The sequence below is a fragment of the Vanellus vanellus genome (assembly GCF_965231255.1).
Source record: "Vanellus vanellus genome assembly, chromosome: Z".
In the NCBI taxonomy this organism is placed as follows: domain Eukaryota; kingdom Metazoa; phylum Chordata; class Aves; order Charadriiformes; family Charadriidae; genus Vanellus; species Vanellus vanellus.
The window spans coordinates 75,628,831-75,641,100 of record NC_138908.1 but is presented as its reverse complement, the minus strand read 5'-3'; the positions used below and the strand labels follow the sequence as shown (position 1 = coordinate 75,641,100).

At 39.6% G+C, this 12,270-nt stretch overlaps 1 protein-coding gene across 1 annotated transcript in view; it reads left to right on the top strand.

Moving 5' to 3' along the window:
* The window catches only part of LOC309683270 (chondroitin sulfate proteoglycan 4-like), a gene marked incomplete at its 5' end in the record, with an annotated part of 38,158 nt that extends 27,933 nt beyond the window's left edge, over nt 1–10,225 (top strand). Inside the window, 3 exons of the mRNA XM_082497503.1 lie at nt 2,957–3,129; nt 7,077–7,260; nt 7,760–10,225. Coding sequence (XP_082353629.1) covers nt 2,957–3,129; nt 7,077–7,260; nt 7,760–9,804 — 2,402 coding nt within the window. The 3' untranslated portion in view covers nt 9,805–10,225. The remainder of the gene's footprint in view (nt 1–2,956; nt 3,130–7,076; nt 7,261–7,759) is intronic.
* Nucleotides 10,226–12,270: the final 2,045 nt, after the last annotated feature.

The following is a 12,270-nucleotide window of genomic DNA, read 5'->3' as shown; positions in this document are numbered from 1 at the left end:
GTATTCATCTAAGCCTACATTTTTTCCTGAATTCTTGTTTACTTTGGCTTAGTGAAATTCCATTTTGGTGTTAAAAAATATTACTAGCTTTTACACCTGTTCTCGTTATGATACTTTTAAAAGACATTCTGGAGCTCTATGAGTTTCAGCTGTACTTGCTCATCATGAAGTGACTATTACAACAATGATCATGCGAAATGGTTAATACACATATAAACGATAGCCAGTGTCCTGTTATATTTTATGGCACTGCATGAAAACTTAATTTTGAGACAACTTAAAGAATCTTCTCTCTAGGGAAGTAAAAATTGAATACATCGTGAAGAATTTGCCATGTTTCATGACTGGGTATAAACTATTTTATCAAGCATATTTTTCTGCAATTTTATAAGAGCATGTACTGCTGTATTCTTTTGTGTTGGATATACCAGATTTGTTTATACAATTTATGGATTTTTTCTGTTCAACGGGAGCTTCTTTTATTCAGCATGCTCAGTAAACTGACTCCTAGATATATGAGTGTTTTCTTAGAAATGCTAGATATCTACAATGTGAGCATTTGCTCTCTTCAGGGAAGCAACTGCTGAAAGAAGGAATGAGCTGAGTTGCTCTTTGAGGAGGAGAGGCAGCCTGACTTGTAGGTGTTCGGAAGTAAAACTGTCTAAGTAGTCAGTAGATGAGATGATTCATAACTGTTTAGCAGTGATAAGCACAATGCTCATGCTGAATCACTTTCTATCTTAAAAGTAGGCAGTAAAAATGGATACCAAAATTATTAGGTACCAATAATGGCCTTATGCTGTGGCATTCTACTTAGTATGGATTAGTTTGGCCCTACTTGGCATCACCAATCCTTGCTGTGTGTCTTCCTCCCCTCTCTCTGTTCCTTTCCCCAGTGTCTGGGTGGGGTTGGTTTTGTGATCTGTCTGCTACGGTGCCTGATAACAAGCAGACAGTGTTCTCACTTCCCTTTCCTTCACCCAGTCTGTTGTCTGGCATGGCATATAACCTTCCTCTCCAGTTGAGGGGTCATACCGGAGCAGAACTACTATGAACACTGGAAAAGGTTCTGAAGTCTCAGGACAGAAGTCGGTGAAGGAGAAGATTATGGTTGGGGGAGGATCCCATTTTACAGGAAAGCATGAGACAATTTATTGTCTGTGGTCCTAGCCTGGATTTCAGCCTGTGCTGTGCAGTGGGTGAGATCAGGTCTATTAGGAACAAACAGGGGCTTTGTGGTACACGTCCTCTGTCCCCGTCTGCCTGCACTGTGATGGTGGTGGTGAGAAAACCTGGTTTGGTTATGCAAAATTGGAGTGGTAACTTCCAGCACTACAGTGTGACCATGTTTGAGAGTTATTCTGTCTTACACTGTTAAGGCAATGAGACCCGCTTTGCATAAGTAGGAGGTTATTGAGAAATAACTCTGTTTGCAGATACACGTCATTTGATCAACTGTTGCTCTCAGTTGTACTTTCCTGACCACATCTGCTCTACGCACCACTCAAGGTTGTGCTTCCTTCTCTGCAGTCACGCAAAAAGGGGGGAAAAAGAGAGAGGAAGAAGAGGGAGGCTTGTTGTTTTAGATATCATGTGGAAGAATTTTTCTAGACCCGAGGGACTGCTTTGCTTTTCAAAGCAGTATGGAGACAGAGAGGCATGGGAAGGTAGAAAGGGGAAAACAGGCAGAGTCGGAGATCTCATTTCATTATATCAACTCTGTTTCAAAGTTTATGTCATTTGAACCAGGGCACAAATACCTGTAAACAGGCAGAATCCTGACATTACTAATGGCTTGCAAAACATCTCCATTCTTCAGTTTGCTTACCATATTTTTTCTTCTGAATATTATAGCAGGAGCATGTTATTTTGTGTTATTCCTGTATAAACATTACACTTTATCAAAGATGGATTGATAATTCAGACTTCAGATACTGCTAGTATCTGAAATTATGTATTGATACCTAGAAAAGCTTGTTGCTCAAGAAAAAAAGAAAATGTAAAAATGGGGGCAGAAGTGGGGGCAGAGGGAATAGGATTATAGGAATCTATTGCTCCTCCAAAAGTATCATTAAACATGAGATTTAGTTTGCTGAGTGTGTACCGTGAAACAGTGCATCAAAAAGAAGCCAAATAAAACTTCTTTTTTCTTTTAGGAAATTACTAGGTTTGGTTTTGTCCCAGCTATGTCAAAAATTGTCTTGGTTTGACTAAAAGCCAGAAAGCTCTTTATAATCTTTATAATCTTTAAGCAAAAAGGTACTGGTTAGTGTGGTGCTATGTATTAAAAGGATTTTGTTACCTCTTGGTGTCCATCCATCTTAATAATACATTATTTCAGTTCAGGCTGTTATTTCTGTTGTGTGGTGGTCTCCCTAATTTCTTTAATTCAGTATTTATTTTATAAGTTCATTTGATGAAAATCGTCTTTCATATCGATAAGGTGTGGTACAAGCTTCAGTAATAATCAATTTTGGTTTGTGTGTTCACTAGAAACTTTACTGTGTTAAGGCTTTGCTCTGCCAAATCTCCCTGCCTTCTGTGGGCAACTAGGATTACCAAACAACATTAGCAATGGTGTCTTCAGCTGGAGTCTTAATTTGGTTCTAGACATGTAATAGAGGAACAGGGCTTCTTATACATGCTCTACTCCTTACTTTGGGTTGTTTTTGCAGAAGGTGGTATTTAGCAATTACATGCGCTAAAGAGAACTGCACTTTTTTCATTTCTGTAAAACAGAGGTATATCCTACTGGTGGCCTTTTTGATTGAAAAAGCTGTGGAAGAGTTGTAACTAGAAGGTAACTAGAAAAACGGTAAACTTGCTCATCTTATACAATGTTATTAAAATGCTAAGTAGAATATCTAGATGAGAGGGTGAGTCATGCTTACAAAACTTACCCATTGGGAAAAATTGCTGTTGCAAATCTATGTTACTTATAATTGACATTTTTTAGGTTCCAGGAAACCTATTTTACGACATGACCTGAAAGCTGTAACCAATGATGTGACCAATACAGGAAACAGAACTATAACTTTTATGATTGTAACTTCCCCAAAACTTGGAAGGCTGATCAGAGTAAGTTCTGATAATACCACTCAGGAAATCCTCAGTTTTACGCAGTCTATGGTAAGCATTTACTTTATAATAACTAGTTCAAGGGTAGATTGTTACTTCAAAGGGCATCTCAGTTGCTCGTTCTTTGTCTGATCCAGTAACCAAGCATATGTGACCCATCAGTGCGATCACCGAGATTTGCTGTGTCATTAAATATCTGGCAGCTAGTAATGAACGCAAGAGGAGCCTTTGTTCCTCTCTGCTTGGATACTAGCAGGGTCTTGGCAATTTCCACTGTTTTGCTTGTAACAGTATTTTTCAAGAAGAGCTGTTCTGGTGCCATTAACCAGCAGTCCGAGGTTGGAAGCCTTTAGTTTTTGGCAGAAGGAATAGCCTTTTGCTCTATGAAAAGTCCAAGTATCAAATTCATTTCAGCTGTACACAGTGCTCATGGGTGTCCCCAAGAGGGCTTTTATTGACTTGATTGGCTCTGATATTAAGTGTTTAAAGAATCTTAACTGTGATACAGGGTCTCATACTTGAATGACTGAAACGTGGCAGCTCATGTAACATGGAAAACAGTCTTTTGCAACTGAAAAGAAGTGACTTAGATTCAGATTCTGTACGGAGACCTAACTGTGTGCTCTGTGTGCACTTAGGTTATTCTCAAAATCTAAGTGAGGGAGATAAAAGGGGCTTAATCTGACTTTGCTGGAGGAAAAAATAAGAGATAATTTGGTCTTAATCTACATTAACAGGTTGTAAAAGTGGCTGTTTGATTTAGTGTTTGAAGGAATGGAAAATCTATTGGCCAGAATTTGAAACTTGGCCAATAAAAGCTGGAAAAAAGGTTGACATTTTTATTAGTTATCATTGGACTTTAAAAGAACCTGACCAGGGACTGGGCTGGAATGAATCTCCACTTGAGCTTGATGAACACAGAACGTTTCTCTTGAAACTATGTTCTAATCCCATTATATTACTGGTCTTGTTGCAATAGTTGCTGAGTTTTGTCTTACATTATTATGGAAATAAACTGTGTAATGACACTTTTCCCTTCTGTTCCTAAAGTGCGTGATTTTTATGAGCATTAGATGAAACAGTTAAGCATGTCAGACAAAAAATCTTTCAGCTAAGGTTTTGAAGTTTTACACTTTTTGCCTATGGATATGATCTTTACATTTTTATGAGACAGTTCCATGTCAGAACATGCCATATTCTCTATAGCTTTAGTTCTTATTAATGTATCACTAACTTTCCTTTGAACTTTGTAAATTATGTAAGGATTTGAGCTGTAATAATGTGTATGCTTTTCTTCTCTGTTGGAGGTATTTGTATTGGCCGCTTTCACTTCAAACAAAAAGAGCTAAGTGACTTACTGCAGGTAGAATGAAGGTATCCTAGGCAGCTTGCTATTTATTCTGGTAGAGAGTGAGATATAAGGGAAAGAAAAGACATCCTAAATAAACTTTCACTGTCTAGTGTGTTGTAGCCGCATGAAGTTAAATATCAGTGAGAAAATGACATTGATATTACAAACATTGTATATTCTTCATGTAACAGAGAATAAGGCATTCAATTTCTGTTTGGTAATAAGAAGCTTGTAAATCTGATTTGAATTGAAAATATTTTGTGTTAGTTTATTTCTTTGGGTTTTCATTGACTTCATTCTGTATTGTGGAACTTGAACTTCTGAAAAGTACTGTGCAGCTAGCTTATAGAAATAGTTAGCACTTTTGCTATGGTGCTGAACACTTCCCTATGCCCAGTAGTTTATTGCTTTGTTGCCAAAGAAAAAGAATTGAAATCACTTTTGCATTCCAAGAAATTTTTTGATGGACAGTTGTTGTTCAGCCAATATAGGAAAATTAATTGTGCATTAAACACACCTGAATAACACAGTAGTTTTCGACATGACGTTTGGGTTTTTCTTCTCTGCCAGTACTTTCTGTGGTATCTTAGAAGTATTTTCATCTTGCAGCAAGCCACAGTTTCTTCATTATATTTAAAATCATTACAGAGGTAAAGACAGAAATCCTCACCCATTCCATTCACTTCTTAGTGCAGATATTAGCATGGGCTTGCAATTAAAAAAAAATAAATACCCTATTACGATTGATACTAAACACCCCTGAATTTAAAGGATGCATATTTTGCCTGTTCTTGTTAAAAAAATTTGCTTTCTCCAGCTTGGAGTCCTAGAGGCATAGTTTGGAAAGTTGTCCTGAATAAACATACCCTTTTAATATCGACTTTTTTTTGTTTTGTCCTATAATAGTCATTAAGAATTAAATCCATGTAGGGAAAGCATAAACCTGGAGATGTGCATATAGGATGTTATGACATCAGTCTGAATTTTTTAGGTAATACGTTGGGATGGTTTTGGGGCTGCCAAGCCCTGTCTCCTTTGTGATCTCCGTGGTGAGATCATTGCAGTCATTTCAGGATTAGCTGTCTGCCCCTGTGGTCACAGCTCAGATTCTACACTGCTAAAGTGCTTCCTCCATGATAGCAGCAGGGGGTTTTTGTTTTCTTTTTTCACACCTTTCAAGCATATGTAGTGGGAACGTGTGCTAAGGAGTTCCTTCAGGGTGTTTGCAAGCTGTGTAGAGTCTGTTACAAATAGTAAACTCAGAGTCAGCACCATCTCAAACAGGGACCTCTCTGGCAATTATGAACAAACACATGCAAGCCAGGTCACTGGTCACCTGGGAAGTTGCCAAAGATTTAATAGGTATAGCTGTCTTCAGGTCAGTGGATGAATTATCAAGCAGACCAGACGCTGAATCTACTGGATGAGATTTCATAAGTGTTCTAGTCTTGTGGTTATTAGGAATCCTATTGCAGTTTCAATGTATTACAGTATTGATCTTAAAGTTCAGGTGTAGTTCCAACTGGTGAGAATCCTAGTCTGAAAATACTGCCTTTTGCTTTAGGGCCTAAAGAGATAAATGGTTATATCTTGTATAAATATGTGTTTCTCTGAAGATTTACTGCAGTATTTTGCAGTACTTTGAAGCTTAAATCCTCACGGTGGGACTGATAGGATTCTCTTGCGTATGACGATCTGCAAGGTCACTGGAGGCAGATATAGGACAAGCCGGGTTCCTTCCTGTCTCTTAGGAATCCCCTTCTTTCTTTAACATAGAAATTTTTCACTACATAATCCCATCAACTCTTTGGTTATAAATGAGAGTATATTTCAATGGTCCTTGCACCTCCTTCTTGTTTCTGTAGTCTCTTACCAAGTATTTTTTGCTATTCACCATTAAATACCTGCATCAAAGTCCTTTTCAACTCTTCAGTTTTTCATATGCTTTTTCAGGACAATGAATCCAGCCCTGCTGGTATCCTTATAAAGAAAAAAACCCTAGACATATGATGCTCCAATTACACAGTATCACAGTATGCTAGGGATTGGAAGGGACCTCAAAAGATCATCTAGTCCAATCCCCCTGTCGGAGCAGGAACACCTAGACGAGGTTGCACAGGAAGGCGTCCAGGCGAGTTTTGAATGTCTCCAGAGAAGGAGACTCCACAACCTCCCTGGGCAGCCTGTTCCAGTGCTCTGTCACCCTCACTGAGAAGAAGTTTCTTCTCAAATTTAAGTGGAACCTCCTGTGTTCCAGCTTGAATCCATTACCTCTTGTCCAGGGGTAATGGATTCACTAAAGATACAGTCCAGCTGAGTTCATGTTCACCATTACCATTGCTAGTTTGAGATAAGTTTCTCAATGTTTTGTATCTCTGTTCTTCACATAAGGCCTTTAGTTAACCATTCATGCCCAGTATCGTTTAACCTACTTTCAAGTAAGCTTTTCTGGCAACACAGAGTCCATCTTAAGAGAAAGACAAATGCAAGATAATCTCAATGTAAGTTGCTTATACACTGTGTGTGGACTAAGGGACAAAGGCCTCTCTTGAACACTGTTCTTAAGATATATTTTTTTCTCTACTTACATGTCTGTATTTAAAATTATTCTCCTCTTACACCTATGGCTTTTCTTTACCCTAAACAGGTGGATGAAGGTGTCATCATGTATGAGCACTTACATGCCGAGTCAGCGGGCTGGAGTGCAGAAGATTTCTTTACATTTACTGTCTCCTCTCCACCATCATCTCTGGACCTCCAAGTGTTCCATATTGACATTTCATATGAAATTACCAGGCACGATCAGAACAGTCGTCTTCTAGCAAATACAGGTAAAGATGCTGTACTGTTTGGGCTCCAAATTGGTTTGGATCTGTCAGGGTACCAATGAACAAATGTCAAAAAACAAAGGCTACTTTCTCTTCAGTAACAAATGACCAGAATACTTTTGTCACACAGCGTAGAGTAGATAGTATCTTGGAAAACTGCATCATTGCATCTTAAAAATGAGATTAACTACCTATTTTAGATCCTCCCTATTGCTGTGGTAGGTATTTTCCATTTTGCTGTAATGGTAGGTAGAAACACTGTCAGAAGCATCAAGATATTGATATTTCTTTAACCTTAAGGTATGCATCAATAGAAAATCTTGTCTCCTATGTATGGCTGTATTTTAAAAATAGTGGTAATCTATTTTTAGCGTGACATGGAAATCAAGGATACCATGAAGGAGAGACTTTTCTGAGCATCATCAGTGTTTGATATCTAATCTCTGAAACAGTGCAACTGTACAATATTCAATTTCTAAGATTCTCTTTTCCTTTCTGCTAGGTGCCATAGTCCAGGAAGGAGGTAGAGTATTAATCAACAAAACAAATTTAGATGCTTCAAATCTACTGATTAAGCTACCTGAGGTACAGCGCTTCATGTATGAAGTCTGGTATCAAGTTGTATCTTTACCCCAACATGGCATGATTGTTGTTGGAGAAAGAAACGTTACCAAAGAAAAACCTAACTTCTCCCAGTACATACTGAACAAATTTGGAATTGTGTATGTACATGATAATTCTGAATCACGTAACGACAATTTCACTTTTGCTGTTTGGTTAAACCTAAAGAGCAAGTCTGCATCAAAGCCTCATAGCGAAGTTTTAGAGGAGATGTTTAATATCACTGTTGTTCCAGTGAATGACCAAGCTCCAGAACTGAAGACTAAAAGGCTGCATTTAAAAGTCTTGCAGGGGGATGTGTCAGTGCTAGGGTCAGAGAATCTGAAAGTTGAAGACCTAGATAACACCCCAGCCGAGCTCAAATACACCATTGTTAGCAACCCCAATAATGGTTATCTAGCAATGAAAAGCAATCTTAGTGTCTCTATAAAGGATTTCACACAAGCTGATGTTGACAGTGGTAAAGTTTGGTTTGTACAGGATGGAAGTTCATCTTCTGGGGTGTTTTATTTCAGTGTGACAGATGGTAAACATCGCCCTTTATACAAACTATTCAGTCTTGAAGTCATACCAATCGCTCTTGTCCTCGTCAACCTTACCAATGTTGCACTTCCACAGGGCCAGACATCTGTCACTATTACTAATGTGCAGCTTTCAGCTGTCACAAATGGGAGAAGCACTAATATCATGTATGAAATAACTCAGCCACTCAAATATGGGCACCTGATGATTGGAAATGAGCAGGTTACTAAATTTGAACAGGCAGATTTGTACGCAGGAAGGCTGTCTTACCACCTGAAAAATCTCACTGCGTCCAAAGAAGTACTGGAGTTTATGGTCTTCACTGCAGAAGGCAATCTAACAGGACAAGTGTTGAACATCACAGTGAAGCCTTTAGTACATGTTGTACCTAACATGCAGATTTCAAATCATGCATCTTATAAATTCAGAAGCATTGACCTGAATGCTTCTGAGCTAGCTAATTTGACAAATAGTAATCCTAGGTTTGAAGTGATAGTGCCCCCGTCTCATGGAAGGATTGTAAAGAAAAGGTTCGTGAATGATACTGTGTTTGAAGATGTTCAGACATTCACCCAGGCTGACATTGATAGCGGTGTTGTGCTTCTAGACATAGACACGAATATGACAGGCATTGATTTGTTAAATGACTCATTCACCTTTATACTCAGGGCAGACACTGTGCAGCCTGCTGTCGGCTATTTTCAGTATTCCATTGTGCCATACAGTCCTTCACTTGTGCAGGATTTTACAACTGAAGCGCCTTCCATAACCAGCACAACCACTTTAAAGATTTACACTACCTCAAAGAACGAACCACCAGCCTCCTCTCAGAATACAGCAGCATCACAGAAGACTGGACCAACCATGTGGCCAGGGCAGAATCACTGGGGAAATCTACATGAGGAAGGTCCGTTGCTAAATCTGGCAATGGAAACAAGTGGATCTGCGGGGACTAAGACCACAGCCCAGGTTAATGCCAGGAGTCCCAGAGAGCAGTCAGGTGAAAGCAGCAACCCTTGGTACATCATTATACCCCTGGTCCTGGTGTCCGTGCTACTCATAGTTGCTGTTATTTCTGTGTGTGTTTTGCTAATGTGTCAGAAGAAAGAAAAGACAAAACCGCTTGTCAAAAGTCAGACAGATGCTGTACTCAGTAGTCAGGATCAATGTCTGGAACGGAGCTTGACTATACCCAGTGTTACAGTGACTCCTCTCCTGAAGGGAGCTGAGAGAAGTACAGCCTCAACATTCATGGCAGTAAGACATGAACATCTGCTTCCTGCGGTGGTTTCTACAACTGTAGAACGGTCTCAGCAAAACAGCTGGTTAAGCCTTGATCCTGAAATGGTCCAGTATTGTCGGAAAACAAACCCAACTTTGAAGCGCAATCAATACTGGGTGTAGGTATGGCCAGTTTTGGTCATGCTAATTGATGTAGTATGAAATAGGGAGTATACACTGTTGATGTATAATTTTTTCTATATTACACTTATTTATTATAGGTCAAATGATGCACTGTTTGTTAGATGAAAGCCAAATACCTGTGAAATAATAGTAATAAAAATCTTAATGATTACGGTGGCCATAAAATAAGATTTCCAGTTGGTACTTCAGCAAAATTTCTACTTAATTTGGTGCAGAACTTGGCCCCATAGATTTTGAGTGCACCCATTGTATGCAATATTTTTTATTTGCCTTGACAGGGGTAAAATAAAATGTTCTGTCATGAATTATGTATTTTTAATATAACTACTTTTTTTGAAGAACCGTTTGCTTGGTAAAGGTCTTGTAATCTTTCTTGAACCACCACTTTTATTTGAATAACTTTCAACTGTTTCTATAAGTAATTGCCAAGGTGCTAATCTCAATAATGTCATTGTGACCTGAAGGCTGTTCAGAGGCCAGTACTAAAGAAACAAAGCTGTGATTATTTTGACAGGTGTTCATGCGCATCGCTGAACTGAAAATCTACAATTCAACTCACCAACTATAGTACAGCAATGACAGTATATAAGGATTCTGGTAAAATACTCTTACTGTGAGATGTTGTTTTTTCTTTTTCCTTGCTTGATACTGAACTCTAGCCTTTGATATCTGCAGCCTGGTAAAATGCATGCATGACCTCTAATCCACACAGCAAAAACTGTGTATCTGCCAGTCAGCCTGTCTGCTGAATTATCTTTAGGCTTAGGTTATGTCTGGAAGTGCATATCAAAATTTCCTGCTGCTGACAAAAGGCTAAATACTGCTTTCAGTGAAGCAAACACAACTCTCTCTGGAGCCTGGGCATTCAAGCAGATGACAGTAGAATCAAGTCCTCTTGCTGCATACCATCACGTATTGTGGAGCTACTGACAGAAACAAACCTGAGGAAGTATGTGTCCCCTTCTGAAGTTTCACAATTTACCCTTTGTCTCCCAGAATACTGAACATATGTGCCTTACTCACTATGACAAGTACTACCTACTGTAGTTTTGCTCTGATGGTAAAATGTGCAATATTTTCCCTGCAAAGGGAATATTTTTGTAGTTTTGGAATTCCAAGCTCAATAGTGATGTGCAGTCTCCAGTTAAAGTCCAGTCTTTCTTCAACCGTGGACAGCAGCAAAATGCTTTTTGACTTCAGAGAACGAACTGACTGACTTCAAGGGAATGGTGCTGCAATCATAACCACTGAACTTCTAATCTATTTTTGTACTTTTGTATTGTTACAGCTCCCAGTTAGCTTCTCTGTAAAACACCATGCTCAGTGTCAGGGTGCAGTCTCGGCACTGCACTCAGTTAACACTGGAATACCATTTTTGTTTGAGCCTCAGTACTGCAGTGGTGCTTTTGCAGAACAGATGTATTGGCTTCAACATCCTTGGTGCTATTTGTTTCAGACTAATTTGTTTTGATTTATTTTATTTTTATTGTTGATGATTGCACTGTTTCTATCATTTATATATTTCAATGGTGGGAAATTGTCACCCCTAAGGACAGCCAGGCTCTATGCTTACTGCTGTGTTCTGGGAACTAAACACAGGACCAGTGGGGACATTCTTCCTCATCTGTACCACCTCTGCCATGGTCAGCCATGATTGTGGTGCGTTTTGAAGGAGTGCATTTTTCAGAGCCCACTTCAAGGTGTGCAGTCCATGTCAGTGGAAAATAAGCAAGCCAGATCTTCAGCAGGTCAAGTTAGTGGAGCACTAGAGACTAAAGGTATGAACCCCTTTGTATGCTCAAACTAAAATGTATTTGAACCCTGGTACAGAGGTATGTCTCTGTCATTACCATTTTACCCTGATGCCAGTGTGGGCAGGTTTGAATTTAAGCAGTGCGGTTGTTGTAAAAGGCTGAGGGGTTCAGGTGCCCCAGATGGACTGCTGCAGACCTGCATTATAGACCTTTTCAGCTTTTCCAAAGAAAATCTTTGGGACTGTTTTTAAGAAACTCTCAGCCGGAGAGGTGGCACTGCCAGCCATCACAGGGACATCCTAGTGTCCTTTGTGGAGGTGCAGCTGCAGGTCTCGCCATCTCCTGAGACCTCTTCTGCTAACACCAAGCAGACAGCAACTTCCTCCAGAGCTACAGCCTGACTCCAGTGCCTTCTAGCCAGCAGCAGGAACCTGATCCCTTTACACCTCCTCCAAGGCCACACTCCAAGGAGGAGTAGAGAATTATAACCCCACACTTTCCTGACACTTAAAGAAGCCTGTCTTGCATTTCCCTACCGTGAGACCTTCCTGTCAAGAGGTGTCATACTCCAGTACTTACTGGGAGACCAACCGATAGGCCTCCAATTCGGTACAGAAATACTGCAGTGCTGAAAACTGCTGGAGCCTGGTGACAAGAGCCACGTGGTGGACCTGTGATGGGTTGAACAGAA